Raw genomic sequence first — 25330 nt, 5'->3', positions numbered from 1 at the left:
TATATATATATATATATATATATATATATATATATATATATATAAAACCAAGTAATCTCAGTTGAAACTATAGCAAATATTTCAGTTTAAAGCATGTAATCTGAAACAACCATTCTGCTAATAGTCCTTTAAATTCCTTTGAACAAATGCTGAAGGAATGTGTGTGTCCAGCCGGACACAAAGAGTGTCAAAACAGAGTGCTGGACATGGATCCAAAGACTTCACTGTGTTGTCACAGCCAGAGAGTGAAGAGTTATGTGAGGAATGTTTGTCACTAAACCAAGGGACAGAAAATCCATGTTTAGCACGGTACAATTCACAGGGAGTCACTCTTTACATGTTCTTCGTTATTCTTTGTTATTGGATTAGCAACAAACACGTTGGCACAAAAGAAAAGTATCCCACTTTATGTTCCCAGACGTAGCTAAAATGACACCGTCTCTATGTGTGTGTGTGTTTCAGTCGGACTGTGTGAACTATGTGAAGATTGTGCACCACTATAACCGCACCCACCTATACGCCTGCGGAACTGGGGCCTTTCATCCTACTTGTGCCTTTGTGGAGGTGGGAAATAAGATGGAGGTGAGGAATGTACTGAAGCAAAACATCACCACGTTGCACTTCGTTCAGATACGTACATCTTGATGTAATCAGAAAAAGATGCATTTTACAGATGCCAACATTTAGCTCATGTTAATATCACGTGAGAGTGAATTAAAACACTACTTTTTTTATTTTACAACAAGACAAAAGTTGATATTTGGCTTTCAGCAGATTAATCACACTTGCAAACTGTAGCATAACCAAAGGCTTTTGATTCTGCTCCTGCTCAACATCAGGACCACGTGTTCCGGATTGACCCTTCTAAAGTGGAGGACGGGAAAGGAAAGAGTCCATATGATCCTCGACATAACGCTGCATCTGTGCTCATCGGTAACTGAACCTGTTACTTACCTGTTACCACATTAACTTGAGCTGATTATTCTTTATTACTTTCTTCCTATATATATATATATACAGTAGTCCCTCACTTATCGTGGGGGTACGTTCCAGACAACCCCGCAATGTGTGAAAATCCGCAAAGTAGGGACATTATATTTATTTTAGTATATATATTTTAAGGCTTTATAAACTCTTCCCACACTCTTGCAATGTGCTAAACTTCTAAATCTGTAATTTTAACAACATGCATGTATGTACAGTACAGTACTGCAAAATTTTAGGAGTACTCACCAGTGAAGATACTATTACAGCTTGAAGGATGAGTTCAACTTCAGGATTATTTGCAGCTTGCCTGCCAGTTCTGTGAGCTTAATAGATTGTTACTTCTGACTTTGCGTTGCAAAATTATTTTTACCACATCAGTTTCTCTGCTAGTGTTTGCTCCCTCCATTGCTCTTCTTTGAATTTCGGCAGAAAGCAGCAGCCGGAAGCACTGTTGGCCTTTGGGCCATGTAGTTCTTTTGACTTGCGTTACAGTATAGGCTTACTGAAAGAAAACTACAAAATGGCGGCACCTGTCTGAAGTTTTTTTGGTTGTTTTAGTTTTTTTTATCCTATTAGTTGGTTCACGCTCCTGTCCGCTCCCGTTAACTTTTTATCCCGTACCATCCCAATTACATGTGTAATATTTTTCATTCAACCTTTATTTAGACGGGTAAATCCCATTGAGCCTCGAGGACTCGTTTACAAGAGAGACCTGATTTCAACAAAGAATGATGACAACAATGGACAACAATAGACAGTTATAAAAAAGGCATACAGATTATTTATTTATTTATTTTAATTTTATTTTTTTTACAAATAAGATGGCAAAAAAAGTAACAAAAACAGCTAGATTATAAAGCGAATGAAGAAAACTAAAAACAGGAACATGTCTGCATTGGTCCTTGCCAGGAGTCCAACAGATTTTTAAAGCCACTTAGAGAGGTCAAGGTCGAGAGCCTCAGGTCTTTTTGTATTATTAATATGTAATGTAATACGTAATATTAAAGTTGACATTCATGTGTTGTGTACGATCTTACGTTGAAAACCCGCAAAAAATTTTAGCTTGTGAAAGTCTAACCGTGAAGTATATATATATATATATATATATATATTTGTTATTTTGATAGATAATTTCTTTAATGTTTTTAAGAGACTGGCATATCATTGGACCTGATGTCAACGTATTTGTCTCCCAGGTGATGAACTTTATGCAGGTGTTGCTACAGACCTAATGGGACGGGACTACACTATCTTCAGGAGTCTGGGGAAACGTCCTTCGATTCGTACCGAACAACACGACTCACGCTGGCTCAATGGTGTGTATGGCCTTTTCTATTTCATGGATCATGTCAGGCCTTAACTGATTCAATCAAGTTCAGTAAAAATGAATATACCTATCATTGAAATTAAATGCTGCATTACATTACACTGTTTTTATTTTGTTGTTGTTTTTTTTTTCATTCAACCAGAGCCAAAGTTTGTTGGTTCCTTTTGGGTCCCTGAGAGTGAAAATCCTGATGATGACAAGATCTTCTTCTTCTTCCGGGAAACAGCGGTTGAGGCCCAGGGTCTGGGAAAGTCCACGTACTCTCGAATCGGACAGCTGTGCAGAGTGAGAGATTACTTGACCAGCCAAGTCTACTACTTTAGATAAACAAGACAAAAATATCAAAAGTATTAAAAAAAAAAACATCAGTGTTTAAATAATAAATCAGGTCATACTCACAAAGAAATAGTTTTAATGTGCGATTAAAAATAGATTCTGGATGCTGATGTTTATTCAATCAAAAACAAATGGATGCTTCATGTCTTATTCAATAACATTTTATCTTGTCAGAATGACATGGGTGGTCAACGAAGTCTGGTGAACAAGTGGACGACGTTCCTCAAGACCCGTTTAATTTGCTCTGTACCAGGATCTGATGGCAGTGATACATACTTCGATGAGCTGCGTAAGTTTAAGGAACGTGAGAGGGTTTGATGGTGAACGTGAAAGCAAGAATAAATTAAGGCCTAAATGGCCTCTCATACTATTCAAACAGCCTATTAATAAATATTACTGTGCAATGAAACGAAAACATAACACAGCATTACTAAATATGTGAGGTGAAACTGGTTAGTCAGGAAACTAAACTACTTTTAAACACACCACCTGACATGAAAAATTAATTTCCAACTAATTTAAAAAAGTGATAGTTGGCCTTACATTTGTCGTTATAGAACTGTTATTCCAAAATTATTCTGCAGCACAATTTATTGTCCAAACCTTTTAAAACTGATTAAAACTGATGAAAAGGCAAAACAGACGGTTGAACGAGGAACTTGTTTTTTCTCTTTCACCATTGATTTTATTCACCCTGAAAACAAATTTAGTTTTTATGTTTACTTCAGTCTGAAAAAGGCTTTTTCTCAAAGCCTTATTGAATTTTTGAAGATAGTACCTCTTGTTACCTCTTGTTACATAATCCTTCTCCAACCTCACGAGATTTAACCAACAGCTGCAGGAGTTGATAAGTAAAGATGTTGTTGGTAGATCTGTCTGTTTTGTTCTGACGGCAATAATATAATCTGCCTTTGTGCTCATCTCATGACACAGTGAAAGGTTAACTAAGTGGAAGACGGTTCAAACTTTGACCCCACTTTAGGCTACATCTGTCAGTCACATTTCTTCAGGAGGTTTTTTTTTTTTTTTTTTATCCCAGCAATGAGTTTTTGACAGCACCTGAGGCCAAGGAGAGATCTTGTAGTAAAAATATGTGCATAATAAGCTAATATTTTTTATTTTACCATTGAATACTCAAACATTTTTGCATCAGTCAAAAAAAGCTTTCCCTTTTTTTTATCCCCATTTTGTCAAAAAAGAAAAAAATAAGGTTAAAAAAATAATTTTGCCGTCAAAAATACTGTCAAGTGTACCACAAATAGGACAAATCTTTGTTAAAATGTTGTTTACTATTCAGTGTATTGAGCTGCAGAGGATTTAGTTCCATGTCACGACCCTTACTAATCAGTAAAAAACTTTATTAAAGCAGTTAGACATGTCCATAGGGTTTAGTTTATCTTTTTCCTAACCTTTGACCTCTCGGCTACTGCCACCTGACTCAAATGTCTGTGTGTGTCCATCCTCAGGCGATGTGTTCCTGCTGCAGACGAGGGACAGAAAGAATCCGCTGGTGTACACAGTCTTTTCTACTTCCAGGTCCGTTTGTTCAAACCATATGTGTTTGTTCATGCGCACATGCATGTGTGCGTATGTGCAGGACAGAGTGACAACAAAGAAAACAATGTGCATGCATGTTCCGTGTGTGTTTGTTGTAACTAACCCTGCTCCCGTTGTTCCCAGCAGCAGTGTGTTTAAAGGCTCAGCAGTGTGTCTTTACTCCATGAATGACATCCGGAGGGCCTTCCTGGGGCCATTCGCTCACAAAGAGGGGCCCAACTACCAGTGGGTCCCCTTCCAGGGAAAAGTACCCTATCCCCGGCCAGGAATGGTATGTGCTTATTGCTTATGAAAACTAACAATTGCAGCACGTTTAGAGAGAACAAAGTTGAGCATCCTCAAAATAATTGATCTATTTATCCATGTCTAACGTGTTTTCTGAAACCTTATCTTACATTTAATCACACCATCACTGATTGTATCTTTGATTTTTGTAATTGGAAGTTTTTTATGATGACCTATACAATAAATATCTATAAAAATATTATTTTAATAGGGCAACAGCCTCACAGAGCTTTAAAAATGACTGTTGTTGAGTTGTCTTCTTTGTCTGCGTCACTGCTTAAACATTGTCTTTGCCGATTAATGACAAGAACAAAAAATGTGGTGTAGAACACCTCAACATTTAATTATATTTTACAGCAGATTCATGTAAGCTAAACCAGGACAATGAGGGCTGCAATTCTATAACATATCAGCAATGTATTATGTAAGTTCTAGAGATTTTTAACGTAGCTAAAGAATTGAAGGAAATACTGAAAAATACACTGCAGTCCAAAAATATTGATGCCTTGCTTTGCAGTTGTACTGCAGTTCAGTACCTCTGGATGTGTCTACTCATAGTTCTGACACAGATCTATTCATGATGCAGTATGTAAATTAATTCAAGTCAATACTTCACGTCTACAGTAAAATACCTTGTTTTTTAACTAAGCTTTTCCACATTCTTCCCAATCAGTGTCACAGCTTTTACACTCTGCTAAGCACACAGATGTTGGGTCAGCAGGATTTGTTATTTTGCTGAACTTGGCTGGTACTGCAGCAGTAGAACAATCCCCATTGTATTACAGCAGAAAAGTAAATGCATTTGCCTTTCAGTAACCCTACTTTCACATTTATCACCACACTGGACTAAAATTGGCAAATAAAAAGAAAACATCACATTTTAGATGAAGAATAAATTGTGCAATATTATGTCACACTACTACAGTACATCATGTTTTAAATACACAAATCAGATTAAATATCTTAAGCAAACTCTATATTTTTTTCATTTTTTTTTTCATTTAGCCTTTATTTATCCAGGTTAGTCTCATTGAGCCACGAGAACTCATTTTCAAGAGAGACCTGTTTAGGGAGCACATGGTTGGGGTTAAGGGCCTTGCTCATGGGCCCAGAGTGGGGCGAATGAGGGTGGGGGCAAGTGTGAGTGTTTCACCTACCCCACCCACAATTTTGATGTTGTTGGGGCCGGGGCGTGAACCGGCGATTTTCGGATCACAGGCCCACCTCTCTAACCTCTGCGCCACCACTCCCCCAAATATAATATGCATATAACAAATGTTATGTTTATAAATACATCAAATTACTTTGTATTAATAAAAAAAGCAAATAAAAAGGTAATAACTTAAATAGACTACAGATTTAAAATTGTCACAAGCTACCAAAGTGCACCTGAGCATTGAGGAAATCCAGAACTGGAATTTTAATGAGAGAAACTGGACTTTGAACTGGAGCAAATCTCTTTAACCAATCACGCTAATATGACTTCATGGTGGCCTGCTTGACTGGGGATTAATGGGTTTCAGGCCAGCTGAAATGCACATTCAGACATCTTATTCTTCATGTGGTGAGGGAAACAATTGTACTCAGCAACTAAACATTACTGTGGAATGGATGAGTTCAAGCATGGTAAAATGTATCTGAGATGAATGCTCAGTCTGTGTCCACCATCAACAACAAATAAACCCTGATAGTCAGAAAAGTTTCAGCTTAACAGCATTACAGTTTTAAAATCTAAATATCTCACTTCATTTTTCTTTCCCACACCAGTGTCCCAGCAAGACGTTTGGCAGCTTTGAGTCCACAAAGGGTTTCCCAGATGATGTGATCCAGTTTGCACGCCACCACCCTCTGATGTACAACCCCGTCTACCCTGTGGGCCGACGGCCCATCTTTGTTCGAACCAATGTGGACTACAGTTTCACGCAGATCGCTGTGGACAGAGTCAACGCTGCAGATGGACAATATGATGTCATGTTCATTGGCACAGGTACAAAAACTAATTGTTTTAACGTGACATATGTTTGTAGTAATAGTGACATGATAGTGAATAATTTTGCATGTCATTTCAGACAAAGGAACGGTGCTAAAGGTGATCAGTGTTCCCAAAGAGAGCTGGAACAACATGGAAGAACTTCTACTAGAAGAGCTTGAAGTATTCAAAGTAAGAATACTTAAAAATTTACATATTTTTATTAAAAATTCTGCACTGTATGCCCATTGATTAGAATTTAGTGTGAGGTCCAAGCATTAGAGACTTTTAACCAATATAAATGGAAAATGTTGCACTATTTGGTGATTTATTTTTAAATTAAGCATGCACTATTTTAAGAGAAAACGCATTAAGCATTGTCAAAGAAGAAGCTGCAGGACTTTCCTCTAGTATTCTAATTCAATTGATAATATTGTTGGGACGTTTCTGGCTAAACAGGAACATCACTGACTTCTTTGGATTTTCCTTATATGTGAAATATAACAAAAAGCAAGAATAAGATTATTAACAAAATTATTTCCTTAAAGCATAATAATATGATTTTATTGCAAGGAGGCCTTTATTTTTCAAGTAGCAGTACAAACAAAATGTGCTAATCTGCCACATCTTCTGTTTTTTTTAGGATGCCTCATCTGTCATCAACATGCAGATATCCTCCAAACGTGTAAGTTTGCTCTCAAAATCCCACAGGAAAACATTTATTTCTCTGCATATTTTAATGGAAAACTGACCTTCAAAACGCTGTCGGATCATCCATCCATCCATTATCTTTACCAGTTTATTCCAGTTTGGGTCACGGGGGTCACTGGTGCCCATGTCCAGCAATCACTGTGCGAGGGGCGGGGTACACCCTGGACGGGTCGCAAGTCCATCACAAGGCCACATTGAGACAAACGAGACAAACAACCATTCACTCTCTCCCTCTCACCTAGGGACAATTTAGAGTTACCAATCAGCCTAACATGCATGTTTTTGGTCTGTGGGAGGAAACCGGAGCACCCGGAGAAAACCCACGCATGCACAGAGAGAACATGCAAACTCCACCCAGAAAGGCCCCTGGACCGGGGTTTGAACCAGGGGTTTGCTCGCTGAGAGGCAGCAGCTCTACCAGTTGCGCCACCGTGCTGCCCCTGTTGGATCATTTTGTCAAGAAATGAAAACTGAAGTCATAGCAAGACATAACGGAACGATTTAATTTTAAAACCAAATCTGATGATCCCATCATAACTCAACGTCAAAAACAGAAAAAAGAGCAAAGCTGAACCAAGTGGCAAAAAGACGGATGCAGCAGAGAGCAAAGAAACCAAAAAGCAATTATACGGAGGCAGGATGATGCCTTACACGATGTAGGTGACAACTTCAGCAAGGCAGGAGAAGGTGTGAGGGAAGAAACGGTGGAAATACAAGAATACAAAATAAAAAACTGAAAATCCAGCTGATTGTGTCAAAACCAGATGCACAAAATGCTAAATCATGGAATTAAAGGCAAAACGACCAAAAACTTAAAACTGAACAAATATTATTTTACCTTGAAATATTTTTGTGGAAAAATAAAGCTGACCTGATAATCTTCCCACATGTGAACAACCACATCCTGGACAAATATTTTGTTGGAGACTGTTGGAAACTCAACATCACCTGGAGGCTCCATACATTTTCCATGTCACAATCACAGAGGACTGCATGTTTAGATTTACGAGACAGATAACAACCAAAGCTGTTTCTAACTCTGATAAGCACACATTCCCAAAGGCCTTTTTTTAAAGTTTCCCTCTCCTCTCTGTGTGTTCTCACAGCAACAGCTGTACGTCGGCTCGGACACAGGCATCGCTCAGGTTCCTCTTCATCGCTGCAGCGTTTATGGGAAGGCCTGCGCCGAGTGCTGCCTGGCCCGAGACCCATACTGTGCCTGGGATGGAACGTCTTGCACTCGATACCTGCCAAACACTAAAAGGTTTGTGATACATTTATATACAATCAACTCTCAGTACAAAGAAGATGATGAAGAATATGTGCACAAGTAAAACAAACTACTCCTGGAATGAATAATGAAACTTTCTTTCAGGCGCTTTCGTCGTCAAGATGTGAGGAATGGAGATCCCAACACCCTCTGCTCCGGTGGTAAGATTACTGTACTATACAGTATACAGTAATGATTAAAAATACTATTGAATTCATTTTTCAAGTAAAGCAGTCAGTCTCTGGTGGCTTAAAGTGGCTTTAAAGGCAGACTGTTGAACATTTTATATTCAAATAACAATATAAAGCAACTTGATCCTGCATTGAATTGCAGAAATTGTACATCTCATGGAAAAACAACCAAAATACTTCTCCATCTCCGTTTGTCCACCCGAGCCATATTCAGGCATTTTTGCCCCAATCCTTTCTTTATGCCACACGGCTAAATCAGGCTAATCGTTCGATCTGAAAGAGCTCCTGGGTAATACGATTACATCATGTGGCATGCGAGCTGAGCTGAGAAAAACTAATGAAGGTCAGAGTAATTGTCTCAGATGTGACTGGCCTGGCTTCAAATTACTGATCAGTCTGTTTGGCAGGTTACATTTTTTGTCTCTAGGGCTTAAAACTATTTACTTTATCACGCTGTTAGTTTTTCTGCAACATCCACAAGTGCATAATTATTTTTTGTTCAAAAAGAGACCATTAAACATGTGCTGAAACGGTCAGGTGAAGCAGAGAAGATGCCATCATATCAACCATACGGGAGTTTTTGTAAATAATTGGTGACGTTTTTATTGTTCTATCAAATAATGTGTCACAATTCTCTTGTGATGCCCTTTTAATATTTGTACATTAAAGAAAATGTGTTTGTTTTTCATCCAGTTTGTTTTGTCAAAATTACCACATTATATTTCTGCTGTTTTCAAGTCCTGCAGTGCTTGTATATTTTTAGCAGGCCCTTACTGGCAGTCATGAAAAACGTGTCTCTGCTGCCCCCTGCAGACCACCATAAGCCTCGCGTTGCAGAGAGGAAGCTGTATGGAGTTGAGAGTAGCAGCACTTTCTTGGAGTGTATCCCTAAATCTCTTCAGGCCAAAGTCACCTGGACCTACCAGAAACATCCACAAAACCCACGAGAAGAGGTGAGCAGGCAAGCAGATGAGAGATGAAGACTAACATCTTTACTACTGAAGTTGTCCAAGGTCAAAATATTGTTTTAATCGTCTTTAACAACAACAACAACAACAACAACAACAACAAAAGTGATTTGTCAAATGAGCACAAAGTGCAAATGACTGTTTTGAAGATTTGTAATTGTCAGACAGTCGAAATATTTTAAACAGATTTTTAATTTTTCTTGTCTCAAAGATATTAATTTGACACTGGAAGTTTTATTTACTCAATGGAACAAAACAATAGCAGCAAACATTGCTTATTCATACTGCTTCTCTCCAGGTGCGTCTAGATGAACGCATCCTCCAGACAGACAGAGGCCTCCTGATTCGCCGAGTCCTGAAGAGGGATAACGGAGTCTACCAGTGCCACGCCATGGAGCATGGTTTCACCCAAACATTACTGGGCATCACGTTAGAAGTTGTACCTTCAACGCCCTCCTCCATCTCAAATCTACCCTCTGATGCTCCTGTACGATTAGATCCTCGCAGCGGAGGCGGTTCCTCAGTAACCAATCAAAAGTTCTGGTACCGGGACTTCATGCAGCTAGTGGACCACCCAAACCTCAACACTGTCGACCAGATCTGTGAGCAAGTTTGGGCACGAAAGAACGCCAACAGTGACCAGGTGTCAAAGAATTACCCTGCTTCTGCAAGAAAGGACACGCTGCCCCTGGCTCCTGATGTCCGGCCAGCAAACAAGAAGTGGAAGCATCTCCAGGAGATCAGAAAGGGGAGAAACCGCAGGACCCATGATGGGAAACCAAATCCACGGTCGCCACGCAGTGCAGGGGAGTAACGCTATGGAGCAAGAGATGGAGGGAGAAATGAGAAGAGGAGAACGAAAGAAAGAGACTGAGAGACCAAGAACTCATGGAAGTGTTCACATATACAGATACACACATGCACAGTACTTTCTATGTTATCTATGGATGCCACCACTATAAGGTCCACTGTTTCCTGAGTCTCCATCCCTCTGACCAGTTCCTGCATGTGCTGCCTTACAGCCCAAACTGATTCTGTACAATTTCTTTACACTGTTTCACTAGAAAAGTAAAAGCAAGCACTCGGAAAGCTTTTCCCATCTCACATCACAGACACAGCTACACAACTTACATAGTTAATGAGCGGCTCACCTTTTCTCCAAGACTACACCAACCCAAGAGAGTCCCAAAGGTTTGGATCACTTAAGATATTTGTATTTGAAGATTTTACACCAGCATGGCAGACTCAACAGAAATGTGGCAAATGGAACATGTTTAAAGGTTATGGTCTCTAACTGGGGAAAAAAATGAAAACAAAACTATTTATGTTTAATTGGACCCAGATGTGCGTTAACCTTTTTTGAAAACCTGATTCGTTGATCATCAGATCAACTTCCTGTGGCCCTCTAGGTGCACATATTTCCATAAATGCCACTTTTTACATGTTTTTAATGTGGAATACACAGTTCATTTATAAATAGAAGCCAGCACCAGTGGAAAGTGAGTATGTTGCAAAATGTGATGGTTTTTAATATTTAAAACTATTTCCTTAGGCACATGGTGGCATAGCACAGCATCATTTCTAAGAAGGTGGCCATGGTTAAAGAAAATTCAAAACTGGTCTGTTTTCATTACGTTTACTCGTTAGTTAAAACCACTAATGAGTGAGTAGTAGAACATGTACTTGCATTCCGCGATACAAGAGAGAATAAAAGTTTACAGTACTCAGTCAAAGCCAGAAGAAACACAATGACATATCAACAAAACCAAATTAGATATCCTCAAACTGAAAAAGTGACAGTTTGATGTGGTTTTACCAATTGGAAAACAAGCTTTGACACAATCTTAAACTTCATTTCTAAAAACAAAAGTCAAAAAAGTTGCTGTGCTCAATTACGCTGTGCATTGATCATATGGAGAAATGCTAAACACAGTGATTTTAGGGTGTAGACATTATTAAAATAAGCAGGACCAGGAGGAAGATGAAAGGTTTCATTAAATTCAGACTATGACAACCGCTGTTTCTGGGCTAGAGTACAGTATATATATATATAAATTAGCATGATATTTATGAGTGAGACTCTTTATTTGTATCCATAGCGTACTTAATTTCATTTTCTCTGTTCTTGCATAAAGTGTTTGTAATAAATAAATATGCAAGTGATATGAAGCGTGTAATTTGAGATTTGTAGTTCAGCACAGTAAAATGCTGCACCAGGTGCCACTCACAGTGCCACATTTGCAAAAAGGAAAAAAAAAACTCAAACACTGTTGTAATCACTCTTCGTGTAGTGTTACAGACATTTTAGATCATTGACTTTTGCTGCTTAGGGATGACATCTCTACAAAGTGTACAGTTAGTACTATTAAGGTCTTCCTTTTCTATGTCTTAGTTTAGTTTTACTCTGTGTAAAGAAATCGTGTTGGTTGTCTAACATGGTGTGTTTAGTCTGCCCCCTAGTGTTCAATGTTTGTACAGGCTTGAATAAAGAGCCTATCTGTGGTAAGAGACTTTAATATTTCAGTCTGTCAGCACAAAAGAAACTGGTGGGTCTGTAAACCATGCATTTGTGTTTTGCAGTCATCATGTGACTTTTATGTTAAGTATATTATCTGTTTTGTGCTGTTCTCACTACAGAATCATGGTTTTAAGAATAGTGGCGCGTTCATGACTTCACAGAGACCCCGGCTGAAAGAAAAGCAGCACAAACCAGTTTTATGTGTGGATTTTAGATGTATAATATCATTGTCATTGTTATTTATATACCTTCTTTATAGATGTGTAATTAACTTTTTGAACTAAACTGAACTTACTGACTCCTTTTAAAAGGGACACTTTACATTTTGACATCACAAACAAGACATTATGAGACACAAAATGATAATAAATCCAGTTTAATTGCTCAAAGATGCTATTGATCGGTGCACACCTTCAGTTAAACCTCAAAGCAAACTGAGTTAGGACTACTATGCTAATTTAGGCATTATAGTGATTACTTTTAATATTTCTTTGCTTCAGTGTAAAAAATATTCACATTGGCTGTGATGTCAAACTGAGTATCCCTTTTAGGACAGCTGTTGCTTTCTGTGCTTAAATTTGCATGTCTAAGGTTTGTGGCTAATACATTTGGTGGGGGGATGTTAGAACGAGCGAGGTAAAGAAAGCACAATGTTGATATCATTATTATTATTATTTTTATTTGTATGTATTTATGTGCAAAGATAAGCTGATATGTGTGGTGGAGTTTTATTTTCCTTTATAAATAGATTTTCATGTATGTCGTTCATGTTCAAAGACACATCCCCAATGTTTTACTGCAGGAACTCTTCATCAAGACAGTGTCCACTTCAAGTCGTTGTATAAACCGCCCTCTGAGTCAAACTTCTGTTACAGTCTACGTCATGTGATGCACCATTAATCTGTAGCTCACAGGGAGAAGTGTTGTGAGCATGTGTGTGTGTGTGTGTTTGTGTGCGTGTGTGTGTGGGAAGAGAGAAACTTTTACTTGATTTGTGTCTGTGCATTAGTGTTTTTAGTGTTTTTTGGGGATCAGAACTCTGTCTGTAATGGCAAAGAAACAGTGGCATGTAAAGAAGTTAGTAGCTGAAAGTTTGAGGTTAAAGGCCAAAGGTAACGTGGTGCACTGTCATACTCCCGGGTTTTTGTGAAATGTCATGTCAGATTTTTTTTGTTTTGTTTTGATTAACACAATAAAAATATGCAGTTACTTCAAATGAGCTTGAACATCTTTTTTATATCCTCCAGTCGATCAAGGGGCAGCGGGGCATTTCAGTGTTTTGCCCGCTGACATGTCAGCAAGTTGCAGGGGATGGGGATCCAATCCTCGACCCTTTCAAGTTCAAGAATCTTTATTATACCCGGGGGGCAATTAGTTTCACAGTCAAGTAGGCACACAAAAACATCCATACTAGACAAGACATTGAGATGTTAAAAAAACAGTACAGAAGTCATTGTTGATCATTGTCATCTCTGTAGCCTGATCGCTACAGGGATGAATGAGTTTTTCAGTCTGTTTGAACTACAGGTACATCTGGGCTGCAGATACCTGCGTCCAGATGGAAGCAACCTGAACTCACCGTGGAGTGGTGATCAGGATCTGCCAGAATCAGTCTGATCTTGTTCACTGACCTCACCTTGTGTAGGTCAGTGAGGTTCTGTAGGGCTATGCCAGCAGTTTTGCTGCACATCTTGACAATCCCCAAGAGTTTGTTCGTGTTTTTGTCAAAAGTCCAAACCAACAGATGAAGGTGAAAGTTAAAAAAGACTCAATAAAACATGAATAAACATTCTCATAAAAGTAGAATCAACATTTAAACCACAGCGATTCCGATAAAAATACATTCTCTGGTGGGTCTTCTTAAAAAGTGAGTTCACATTGGGGTCAAAGGTCAGTTTGTCATCAAGAACAGTTCCCAGATATTTATAATGATGCACCATCTCAACGGCGTCACCATTAATGACCACAGGAGTTGCAACTGAAGAGTCTTTTTCTGAAATCAATGACCATCTCCTTTGTCTTAGAAACATTAAACTTTAAAAAGGAAGACTCACACCATTCAGTGATGACCCCAAGCACAGGCCCGGGGGTCATCACTGCTGAGAAGGGGCAGGATGACAGAGTCATCAGCAAACTTTACTACGGTGATGACCATCATCCTTTGTTGGATGATGACTACCCTGCCCACTGCATCAAGGTGTGTTTGAATATTTTTTTTTTTATTTCACTTTGCTGCCTGTAAGCTGACTTTGAAATGCTAAATATTTTTTTTGTGCAAAATCCAGAGAATAAATGGCCCCATCTTCTATTGAGTTTATCCTAAACAATTAAGAGTTTAGAGTAGGATATGAAATATAAAATCCTCAATCAACCACTGAGAATTTTCTTTAAATATCTTTACCAACTGATCCACCATGCTGTTCAGTTGATTAGCAATTACATTAAAAAACAATTAACAAAAAAAAACAAAAATAAATAAAAATGTCTCCATTTTCAAAAAAGGGAAAATATTCAGGAACATGTCATGAATAATTATAGTTTATGCGATTGTTAAATGTCTTGGCATGTTTCTGTTGACATTACTCCGCTTGGTTGGGAGTCTGAATACTGCACAGCTTGTGGCCTGAATAAATATATTAAATCTATGTTATGAGCTATCTATTTTTTAATGTGTAAAAATGACAAAACAGTTTTGTGCTGTTTGTCTCCTCTAAAGTACAAATGATGCCAGGTCTGACCACACAGTGGCAGTGCATTACTGAGCCAACATTTAACACAAACCAGCTATAAACATAAGCTGTTTTGTGTTAAATATTTGCTCTGTAATACATGCATATAATAATGTTTAAACATTTTTTGAAAATGTTATATCTCATTGAATCAAACACAAACCATTAAATATTATGCATGAAGCATGAAGTCCCTGCAAAACAAATAATTAAAATTGTCTTCCTGGAAAGCAAAACTATTTTCATTAGTTTATATAACTGCTTCAAACATGTATTCTACCACGTATATACATTCAGAACATTTTATAGCTCTGTTACAGCGTTGTTAATGGTTTTATTTATTATTATTTTATTTTTTGTGGGGGATGGGGGTTTGTAGTTCATTTGAGTTTTGGTTTGTGGATTAAACATGTATTTGATACATTCTGACAACAAAATGATTCAAAACGTTCCCTGTTAGAACTTGAAAGTGTATAATAAAGAGAGGGAGCATGTATTTTTGGCATCTGTTCATCATAACTGTTCAGTTCTAATGGAGAATTACTGAGTCCAAGATAACAATAATTGTTATTAATAATTTCCTTATCCAACCACACTTTCTTCTACTTGTTTATCAGAGTGTCCATCGTTGACATTAAGAGCCACATTATTCATCCTAAAACTTCATAACCTGCCTGTCAGCACTGGAAAAACAGTCACACATGCACTAAAACGTACAGAGTCCATTAAATAAATCAGTCCGCAATACATGTGGTCACCAGTCCTAAAGTCAGAAACACTTTCACAGGGTCTATTTTTATTGCATTCTTGATTGGTCTTCAGTATTCTGTGTAAAAAAAAAGTTTCAAATGGTCTCTGGGTCCTAATTGAAAGCTCATTTCCGTTCAGGTTTGCTCTGGTGATCACACCATTCACCTTTGTTTGACTTGTGCCCTTTGAGGACTGAGTTTTAGACTTTAAGAGTGAACACATTTTTTTTGAACAATGGCCTTTTTGTCTTCTCTTTCCGTGAAAGATTTAATCATTGAGACTTAAATAAGGTTTAAAAGGACAGATGCATTAAAATAAATAATAAATGCCATTGTATCCCCAGCTGTAAAAATGTAGTGATCATATATTGTATACCAGACTTCTTGTGCAATTTCAGCTTTGTGGCGTGACAGTTTAATAACTAAAGCATTCCTCAGTTGTCAAGTCGTTGAGTTTTTATTATTCAAAACTAATCTTTGTATGCTATGTATGTGCATCTGCGCATTTTATTTTTAGAAAATACAAATATTTCATGTTTTGTTCAGCCTGTCATAACAGGATAAATGTCAGTGGCCTCTGTATGAAACATATTACTAACATCCCCCCCCCCCCACACACACACACACAGTATGTTGCCATGTTAACATTCAATCAGTTCTGATGATAGAACAAAAATAATACTTTTACAATCATTCCTATCCAATAGCATGTTAATTGAACACTCCTGAAACAGGTTAAAACTGTTTCAGTGAACTCATCATACTTTAAAATCTATTTTCTGGGACGTCCAGTCCATATGGGCAGGTGGGGTGGAGCCCCGCCTAAGAAAAAAACTTTCACCCCACAAAGTAGATCATCTTAACTAATAATGCAAATTACTTTTTTACTGAGCTTGCTGTGTGTTGTTTTATTTGGTGTATTTTTCCAATTGCCATATTTTAGCCATTCTAAGTGGAATTTAAATTATTTTGAGCAATTCATCCTTAACTTTTTAACTTTTTTACCGTTGTGGGGCAGTGCAGTTGAACGACCCACATTCATCAAACGGATCCAAACCTGCAGCCAGGGATCTGAACAAGCAGGTCCATTATAGTTTAATTTGGGGCATCTGATTTTCTGCCCTGTGGACACATTTGATGATAGGATGTGTACCTAGACCTGAGGTCAGCTCAAACCCAGGAATAGCTGCAGTGAAACCTGCTGAGACCAGCAGTGGAGATATTCTGTTTTTAAGTCCATTTGGAAAAGACAAAGGGGACCAGAACAAAAACTGAGAAGAACAGAGGAAAGTCAAAGAACATAAAATTTCTGCCACCATGGTATAGAACCTTATTTAAACAAATCTTTGGCTGTGGTTGGTTGAAGCAGTGATCTTGTACTCAGTTTTTGTTGTTTTGTTCCCCTCTTGAATTTTCTATTTGATTTGATGGTGATTAATTGGAGTCATCTTTTTTAGAGTTGGTTTGCTGAACATTTTTCTCCCAGTTAACTGTGATAATCCAGAGTATTATTTAAGAATTATTACTTCAAATCAAATGCGAAATCCAATTCAGAAAGCTGTGCACCTGTCTCTGTGCATGGTGGGTTTTCTCCTTGGTACTCTAGTTTCTTCGCACAGACCAAAACCTGCATGTTAGGCTGATTGGTAACTCTAAATTGTCCCTAGGTGTGGTTGTTTGTCTCATTTGTTTCTATGTGTCTCTGTGATGGACAGGAGACCTGTCCAGGGTCTCCCTTGCCTTTCGTACAGTGACTCCTGGATATGGGAACCAGTGACCCCGGTGACCCGAAAAGGAAGAGGTGGGTAAAAGACAATGGATGGATTGATGGATGGATGGATAGATGGATGGATGGATGAGAACCATATTTTTTTGTCTGTCATTGTCATTTGTTTTATTAAATGGAATGTTCAACTGAACCATTCATCAGCAAAGTCTGACTTGAGTTGAAAATGGTTAAAAAAAAAAAAAAATAGGGAACACAGTTAAACTTTTGCCAGTTTCAAGTTATTTTAGAAACAATTGTGTTTTTTTTAATCATTGTGGAAAGATGCAAACCATCTGTTTTGCCCGTGTGTTTGCATTACATTTTAACTGACTGTATGCAATTTAAATATAAACTTTTGAATGACTTTATATCAATTTAAAAAAATAGGAACATGAATTAAAAAAAGTCAATTATTGCCTAATTTTTGAGTTATCTGTTAGGTAATAACAATGATGATGCATGATAGGAATCGGTAATGATAAAAAACAGCACATTTTTATTGTTAGTATTTTACAACATAAACAGCATGGCTGAATAAATGAAAACACAAAACTAGAGTGTATATACTGTGTATAATTTAATTGCAATCAACTGGAGTTTTTTTCCTTCTAATTTTGCATGCCTTTTGGATTTCATGCTAATTTTTCTGAATGAATAAAAGGTAACAACATCACTTTGTTCAAGTCCCTTAACATATTTAGTGTTGAGGAAAAATCAACCAACTTCTTTGCCCATCTACCGCACAACATCATCTTATAACATAAACAATCTGACAGTAAAAAAGACTGACAGCTCTGGTGATTAATGAACCCAATGAGGAGTAATTACCTGGGTAATTACTCTCGTCATGAAGGGAAAACTCCGGCTGACTAATCACAGACAACTGTTCAAACATTCAAACTTAAACCCAACTCTTGATTCACAGACAAATAAAACTAACAGTTTGACACCTGAAGTATAGAGAAATTGTTTCTATAAAAGCAGTGGATTACGAGAGAAAACAAAAAAGTAAAATGTTTTATTTGTAAATTTTCCAAATACCTCATTGACCCTGACGTTCAGAGATGGTTACTAGTGTAAGACAGTTTATCTTATTGAGACAGAAAACACCCATTCTTTATAACATGTGCAGTCCCAGTGCACATCATGTAGGACTTGGATCCCAGTTTGAACTGTGGATCAGTGTGTAAGACTTGTGTAATCATCCTGTGCTATGTGTTAGCATCGACCGTGATGTTTGGTGTCAGATTAATACTGAAACCTGCTAAAATGTTCGTAAACAAGTTATGAGTATATTCTACCAAAGTGAAATGTCCTTTTAAGCAAAATCAAGGCATTCAATTGTACTCACTGACTGCAAATAAAATCAATTAATAAAATTCAAATAAGACAAAATGGTCATTTCTATGGGCAGGTCTGTGTTGTCGCAACTCAATTTCTTTTTACTAGCAAAAGTTAAAGATCATTGTATTAAAACAATTTTGTTAAGTATTACAGGCAAAAACAGTATTAAATATTTGGGTATTTGAATTCATTTGAATCTAAGACGTGGTCCAGGTCATTTTTGTTGATTCCAGAATAAGAAGGTTTATTTTTTATGAGAATTTTTCACTGCTTCCATCTGGTGGATGATGCAACACAGCCTCAAATTACTCTTTTAAGTGTAAAAAAAAAAAAAAGTAATTTTACAACACTACATCTTATTAATTTATTTGCTCTAACTATCTTGAGTTTCTCTGTTCTATCAGTATATGCCAAAAAAAGGAAAAAAAAAGAAACAGGAACAAAACAAAACAAAAACAACAATGTTTATTTATGCTCATGGGCAAAAAACAATAAATTGTGCTGTAATTATCGGACAACTAAAAGTTTGTTTTTTTTTGTTTCCTGTAAATCAGTAAAATAAATCTCACCTTCTAGAAAAGAGCTACCAAAAAAGCAACATCATTTACTGAAATCAAGACATACAGTGTGTTAAAATTATGGTTTTATTAAACTGTTCCAAACATATGGAAGTGTTAGATGAATAACGAGAATAAAACACAATCCAAAGCATCAAAACGACCAGCACATGAAACATGTCCAGACCATGTGAAATGCATTCATATAACACAAGGAATTGAGAACTCTTTAATCAGGGATTGAAGATACTGTTAGTGTTCTTCATGAGCACTTATAGTGATGTGACCAAACCGCATGGACAGTCCCTGTGATAAACCCACATGTGGAATTAATTATACTAGCTTGCATTTATATACAATGTGAATGCAAACCAGAACTAGTTTATTTGTGCAGACTCTGAAGCTGTTTACCGTGAGCCCTTGCTAAGATATACAAAAGATTTGGGGGAAGTTTATTAAATCAAAATGTGGGTGGAAAGGAAATAGTGTGAACATCTAGAGCAGGAGTCTGCAACCTTTGCAATAAAAAGAGCAGTTTTTGCCACTTTTCTTACTAATTATGATGTGTCTGGGGCTACAAAACCTTTCTAAAAATGTCTACTATCAACTTGTGGCTTGTGGACCACTACAAGTTTGTTGGAGATGTATTTTCTGGCCAGTGGGGACAGAGCTTAATTTGAGCTGGATCCTGCCGGAACAGGATCTGGGAACTCTGGTAACTGTTTGCTTGGATTCGATTTGGATCCGGTAACTCTCAAGCTTACGGATAATAAAGTTATGAACAAATATGACTGCCTTGGGTGAATGAAACTTATGTTGGATACGTAAGCTGAAAATAATTACATAAACACTCATTTTAAACACAACAGCATACGATCTACCTCTTTTAGTAGCATTTCCGTGTCTTCCCTTAACAAAAATCTCCACCCCTAAAAGAGTGGTGGGGGGCGAGTGCTAAGTTAACCAGGCAGTCGTACACTCAGTCTTGTCCAGGCGCCTGGAGGTTCACATGTGATGTCGGACAACAACAAGCAGGGACAGAGTCGGGCTCCACTTGGGGGCGCTTGACAGAAGCCGTTTATTGACAGAAGCCATTTATTGACAGAAGCCATTTACAAATGTAGGTAAATGTTTAACAGCCCGTTAAAATACACCCAAATGTAGGAAATCGCATCTACTTTAGTCAAAATTTTCTGGGGGAGGACCCCCAGACCCACCCCCACTCCAAAAAAAGAGCAATTGCAGAGGTACCACATGTGGCCCCAGAGCCACAGGCTGTAGACCCCTGATCTAGATAATAGAATGGATGGAGATAAAAAGGGATGTCAATCGAAATAATTTCTTTATATATGTGCATACATGAATGTTAGTGCATGTGTGTGTGGTTTGTGTGTAATACTACCTTTATTGCAGAGTCTGTTTGGAAAGGTTTGGTCTCAGGTGGGCAGTTCCAGAGGTGCCTGCTCTGTCGCCCACTACACTGTTCACAAATGGCCTGTCAGGCTGCTCATTACCTCTAACATAATCAAGACAATCTGAAAAAAGACCAAGTCCAGTTTCAGCTCTGATCTTAAACAGGAAGTGAACAGAAACTGAAGCATGAGTGTGAGTGTAAACAATAAGGGGGTATGTGTCACATGGACTAGATTTCCCAGCAACTGAAGTGTTAACGTACGTTTTACTTCAGCTATTTAAATTACCAGGTGCTTGTCCAGCTCTGGGTTGTTTATTCCGTTTTGGCTAAAAACACCACTTAGTCTGCTATGCATCTGTTTCTAATAAAGGGATGACTGTTTCAGCAGTGTGAAGACGTGTCCTTCCTTGTGTTGCAACAAACATCTGTTTAAGGGTCAAACCGTTTTCCTGTGTTTGTTGAAAAGAATCTCACTAATAGTAGGAAATTAAATGGGGTCAGCATCGTCAGCTGTGTCACTTGATAACAGGCATTTACAAGAATACAATGATGATGGGGTTTTTGTGTACGGAAAAAATAAGCCTTAACTGTGATGACTCATTGCAATAAAAATGACATTAAGGGTTAGATACATGATTAAAGGGTAAATACCCTCAACTTGTATTTTGGACAAATAAGCACTTGTTTTAGTGTATGCAGCTTAGTGTGTTCTTGTCAAAATTTAACTTTATACGACACCAAACACCAATAATACCTTGGAGCAAAAATGAACTGGAAGGCTTTTAAATGTGTCACACAGCCATGGCAGAACCTCACCCAGTAATATTGTGACTTTCTAAAAGTCAGTATGTAAATATGACCAGTACATCTACAGCCTGTGTGTACTTTGTATTTTAATTTACACAGTATATATATATAAAGCATTGCCAAAACCGTCCAGCTGTGCTTTAAATTCATTTTCAGTTTGACCTGAATGATTTTACACCTGTTGTCTACTTGTGATTGGATTACTCCATACACGCATTAGGTGGAAACAAGCAAGCCCTGAAGTCATTTTTGCAGTAATAATATCCCTTAGATTTTTCTAAACCATTACACACATATGGAAACATGCTTGAATTTTTCATTATATGACTTTGAGATAGCCAGCCAAAGATCCAGCCAGAGGTTTATGAGAACAGGTTTTATTTATATGTTCAATAATTTTAAATTAGTCTCGATTGGACACATTAAATTGACTGAAATGGTTTTTAAATAATTTAATGATGCTGTGCTTATTAACTTACACTTGATGTAATGTGGGCCTTTTACCAACAAAAGACATTAATAAAACAGGTCTCTCTTGTAAATGAGTCGTCGAGGCTCAATGAGACTAACCTGTATAAATAAAGCTTGAATGAATGAATGAAAATAGGACAATAGTGAAAAATACACTGCCAAACAGTTTTTACATCAACTGTAGTAAAATACATGTCATTACATTTAATTTCCACTAAAAGATTGACATTTCAGAAAAATGTATAGTATATTTCATCCAGCTTGGACACATCTAGAGCACGAGTTTAACCCTTCTTAGAGACTGTATTCTGATGCCAAAGAACAGTATTTCATTCCATGAAGCCCAATTTGATATTTCAATGAGAACTTGAATTTAAATAAATAAGATTTACATTTGAAGTTGTGGAACTTGGCTGATTTTTACCCTTTGATTTTGGCCTCATCAGAAAAGCTTCACAACTTTATTGTTTAGAGGCAGATTGTTCACTCGGTATGTTGGGTTTTCTTTTTCCCACGGAGACAAAGCACATTGTCACATTTTATTAGCATTTAGGTTTGTGACGTCATTCTGTTTAATACTGCTTCAATAGTAGCTTTGGGTAACTTTTCAAAGATGTTGTTAAAATCACGAGAAACCAATAGTCTTGGAACAATTTATGAAATATTGTTTGTTTGATAATAATGTGCATCATGAAGTAATCAATATATTTTCTTCAGTCTACCATGAACAGTAGTTCAGAAAGTCTTCACATTCTCTTTAAAATGCACTTTCTGTTCTGTCATGCTTTGAGATAGCAGGGATTAAAAAAAATAAAAAAAAACTTTTATTTATTTATTTATTTATGATTTGTAGAGCTGGACACCACTACTAGTTTATTTTATTATTTATCAATAATTATTGGTATTAATTCATATATTGTTATCACATTTTAAAAAATATTTATGTGAGATAAATTAAAAACTCCTTAAAAGACTTCTGGACCTAAATTTGCTAGTAGCTTTTATTTGCTACTGTTTTGTCTTGATTTGCGCTGTGCTTGTGTTTATTTATTAATACCATACCGTTTTATTTATAGAGCACTTAAAACAGCGACAAGGCCAACCAAAGTGCTGTACAGACAGAACAACAGGTAACACACAAAGCAAAATACAAAATTAAGTAAATCAGAATATAGACATAAAAACGATGCAGATAATGAAGACTAACCAGTGTGGAGCGTACAGGTTCAAAACACAGATCACCTGGTGTTGAAAGCTACTGAATAGTAGTGGGTTTTTAAACGGGACTTGAAAACTGATAGGGAGGGGGCCTGTCTGACAAGCAGAGGTAACTCATTCCAGTGTCTTGGTCCTGCTACAGAGAAAGCCCTGTCACCTCTGCGCTTAAGACGAGATCCTGGAACTGTGAGGAGCAACTGGTCCGCTGACCTCAGGGAACATGGTATTAATGGACATCTCAATCTAAGCAAGTCAAACTTTCTTCAACATTAAACACTGAAAACTGGCTTTCTGAATTTTGATGCACGTAAATTTCATTTCAATTCCAAGATAGCGTGTTTGCTAAAGAGACGAGCAGCCCTGGTTAGTTCAGATTTCCAGATGTTGAAGCCCAATTACCCTCCAATCACTTGCATGGCCAGATGCAGTCACTGGGTAACGTAATGGGTCAGCACTGGGATTCCAACTCTCCAATCACTTGCAAACACATCTTTTAAGTATTATAAAGTCTTGGAACCCCCCCCCCCCCCCCCACACACACACACACACACACAAGGTTTAGTGCAAATACCACCTCAACATATGCATGTGTGCTCTGCACAATACTGATGGGAGCCTTATTACATGGATCAGCTTACCTAAAGTTGAATGTACAGTGATGTGGGATGAGATTTACCTGTCTAAATAAGGTTAATAAATAAATAATCTAAATAAAGGTTGAATATAAAGATGGTCCCGGCTGCTCTTCTAAGGCTGATTTCTTCTTTATTCAGCAAGATATTTTTGGCCTTCAAAGGCTAAGAATGGCACACATTTGTAAATAGATGACATGAAAGACATGGGAAATGAAACCAGTCTCTTCCATCCAACCAGTGAATGCCAAATGGCTTCCCTGCAGGTGTGTATTCTGCATGTTGCTCATTTAGTATCAGAGTATAAAACTCAAGTAAACAGTTTAGAAGAATGACTCACTTGAACTCTCTGCTGGTTCTGTGTTTATATCTGTGGCGCCATTGGTCTTATCTTACCAAAATGCAATTTCATCCTCAACAAACTTGTTAGGAGGCACGCTGAATGATAAAACAACCAACTTTTAATTGTGTTGAGTAGTATACAACTTTATAGCATGCATGGTAGAAAAGCACTTAAATAGAATATAAATACACATTTGATGTCTTTCACACGCCCTGTGACCAGCTCACAATTTCATTTCACAATAATAGAATAGTTCAAAAGTTCCTGTGATAAAAATACAACCACTTAGGTGGAGAAACAAGTCTATAACCTGTTTATTAAAATTTGTTGCCTCGTTTTTTCATTAAACTATCTCAATATTCATGAAGAATTCATCAGTTTCTTCACGCACAACACCAAATACCACAGCTGGATGTGAAGGCAACAATGGCCGTGAGTCCAAAGTATTTAAAAAAAAAACTTGTGTCACATGCAATATCACAAACTGTTTTCAGCTGCACACAAACTGATGTTTTTTTTATGGATTTACTCTGTTTACAGACAAAATAATAACAGCATTCAGTCATTTCACTTAAAGTCTGTGTCAAAGCGCTGCCCAGGACGGGTCTTCACTTATAAGTTTGTTTTAGAAAAACTGTCCAAGCACAACAAGAAAACACGCTTTACTGCATTTCTACAATCACTGTAACAAAAGTGAACACTTATTTTACACATTAAATTATAGTTATTCACAGTTTAAAGAAACAAAAGCTTACATTTTACAACCACAACTAAAGTATGTCATATTTTACTAAATTGTCAGGATTTGTTTTTATTTGAGTTTTTTTTTTATTTATTTTTTTTTATCTTAGTTTAGCAACATGGTAATCTGAAAAAAAAACGAAACTAAAGTAAAGTATGTGCCTAAATATTCTGAACAGACCAGACTGCACTTGATGGGTATAGATGTGTCACTTATTAAAAATAGTGAATATTTGGGGATGATTTGCACAAATAAATCAGGAATCATAAAAGTTTAAACAGTTTGTAGTACCTTAGGGTAAAAAAACTAACATCACAACTTTCTTCTGCACACTTTCACTCCTCTGAAAAGTCATTTTCTCTCCTCCACAGGTAACTGGTATTAGCGTTGCTTCCCAACACTTTCTTTACTTTTAATGCTACAAACCAGCATTTCTG

At 37.3% G+C, this 25330-nt stretch overlaps 1 protein-coding gene across 1 annotated transcript in view; it reads left to right on the top strand.

The window, feature by feature from the left end:
- The window catches only part of sema3b (sema domain, immunoglobulin domain (Ig), short basic domain, secreted, (semaphorin) 3B), a 25773-nt gene extending 14925 nt beyond the window's left edge, over positions 1 to 10848 (top strand). Inside the window, exons 4-17 of the mRNA XM_037684516.1 lie at positions 463 to 582; positions 840 to 933; positions 2184 to 2303; positions 2457 to 2599; positions 2825 to 2939; positions 4117 to 4186; positions 4331 to 4478; positions 6260 to 6479; positions 6562 to 6653; positions 7105 to 7146; positions 8279 to 8436; positions 8548 to 8603; positions 9447 to 9586; positions 9900 to 10848. Of these exons, the coding sequence (XP_037540444.1) occupies positions 463 to 582; positions 840 to 933; positions 2184 to 2303; positions 2457 to 2599; positions 2825 to 2939; positions 4117 to 4186; positions 4331 to 4478; positions 6260 to 6479; positions 6562 to 6653; positions 7105 to 7146; positions 8279 to 8436; positions 8548 to 8603; positions 9447 to 9586; positions 9900 to 10415 (2034 nt within the window). The 3' untranslated portion in view covers positions 10416 to 10848. The remainder of the gene's footprint in view (positions 1 to 462; positions 583 to 839; positions 934 to 2183; positions 2304 to 2456; positions 2600 to 2824; positions 2940 to 4116; positions 4187 to 4330; positions 4479 to 6259; positions 6480 to 6561; positions 6654 to 7104; positions 7147 to 8278; positions 8437 to 8547; positions 8604 to 9446; positions 9587 to 9899) is intronic.
- Positions 10849 to 25330: the final 14482 nt, after the last annotated feature.

This window comes from Nematolebias whitei, chromosome 11 (genome assembly GCF_014905685.2).
Source record: "Nematolebias whitei isolate Nwh7 chromosome 11, NemWhi1, whole genome shotgun sequence".
Classification (NCBI taxonomy): domain Eukaryota; kingdom Metazoa; phylum Chordata; class Actinopteri; order Cyprinodontiformes; family Rivulidae; genus Nematolebias; species Nematolebias whitei.
This window is presented reverse-complemented; position numbering and strand designations above follow the sequence as displayed.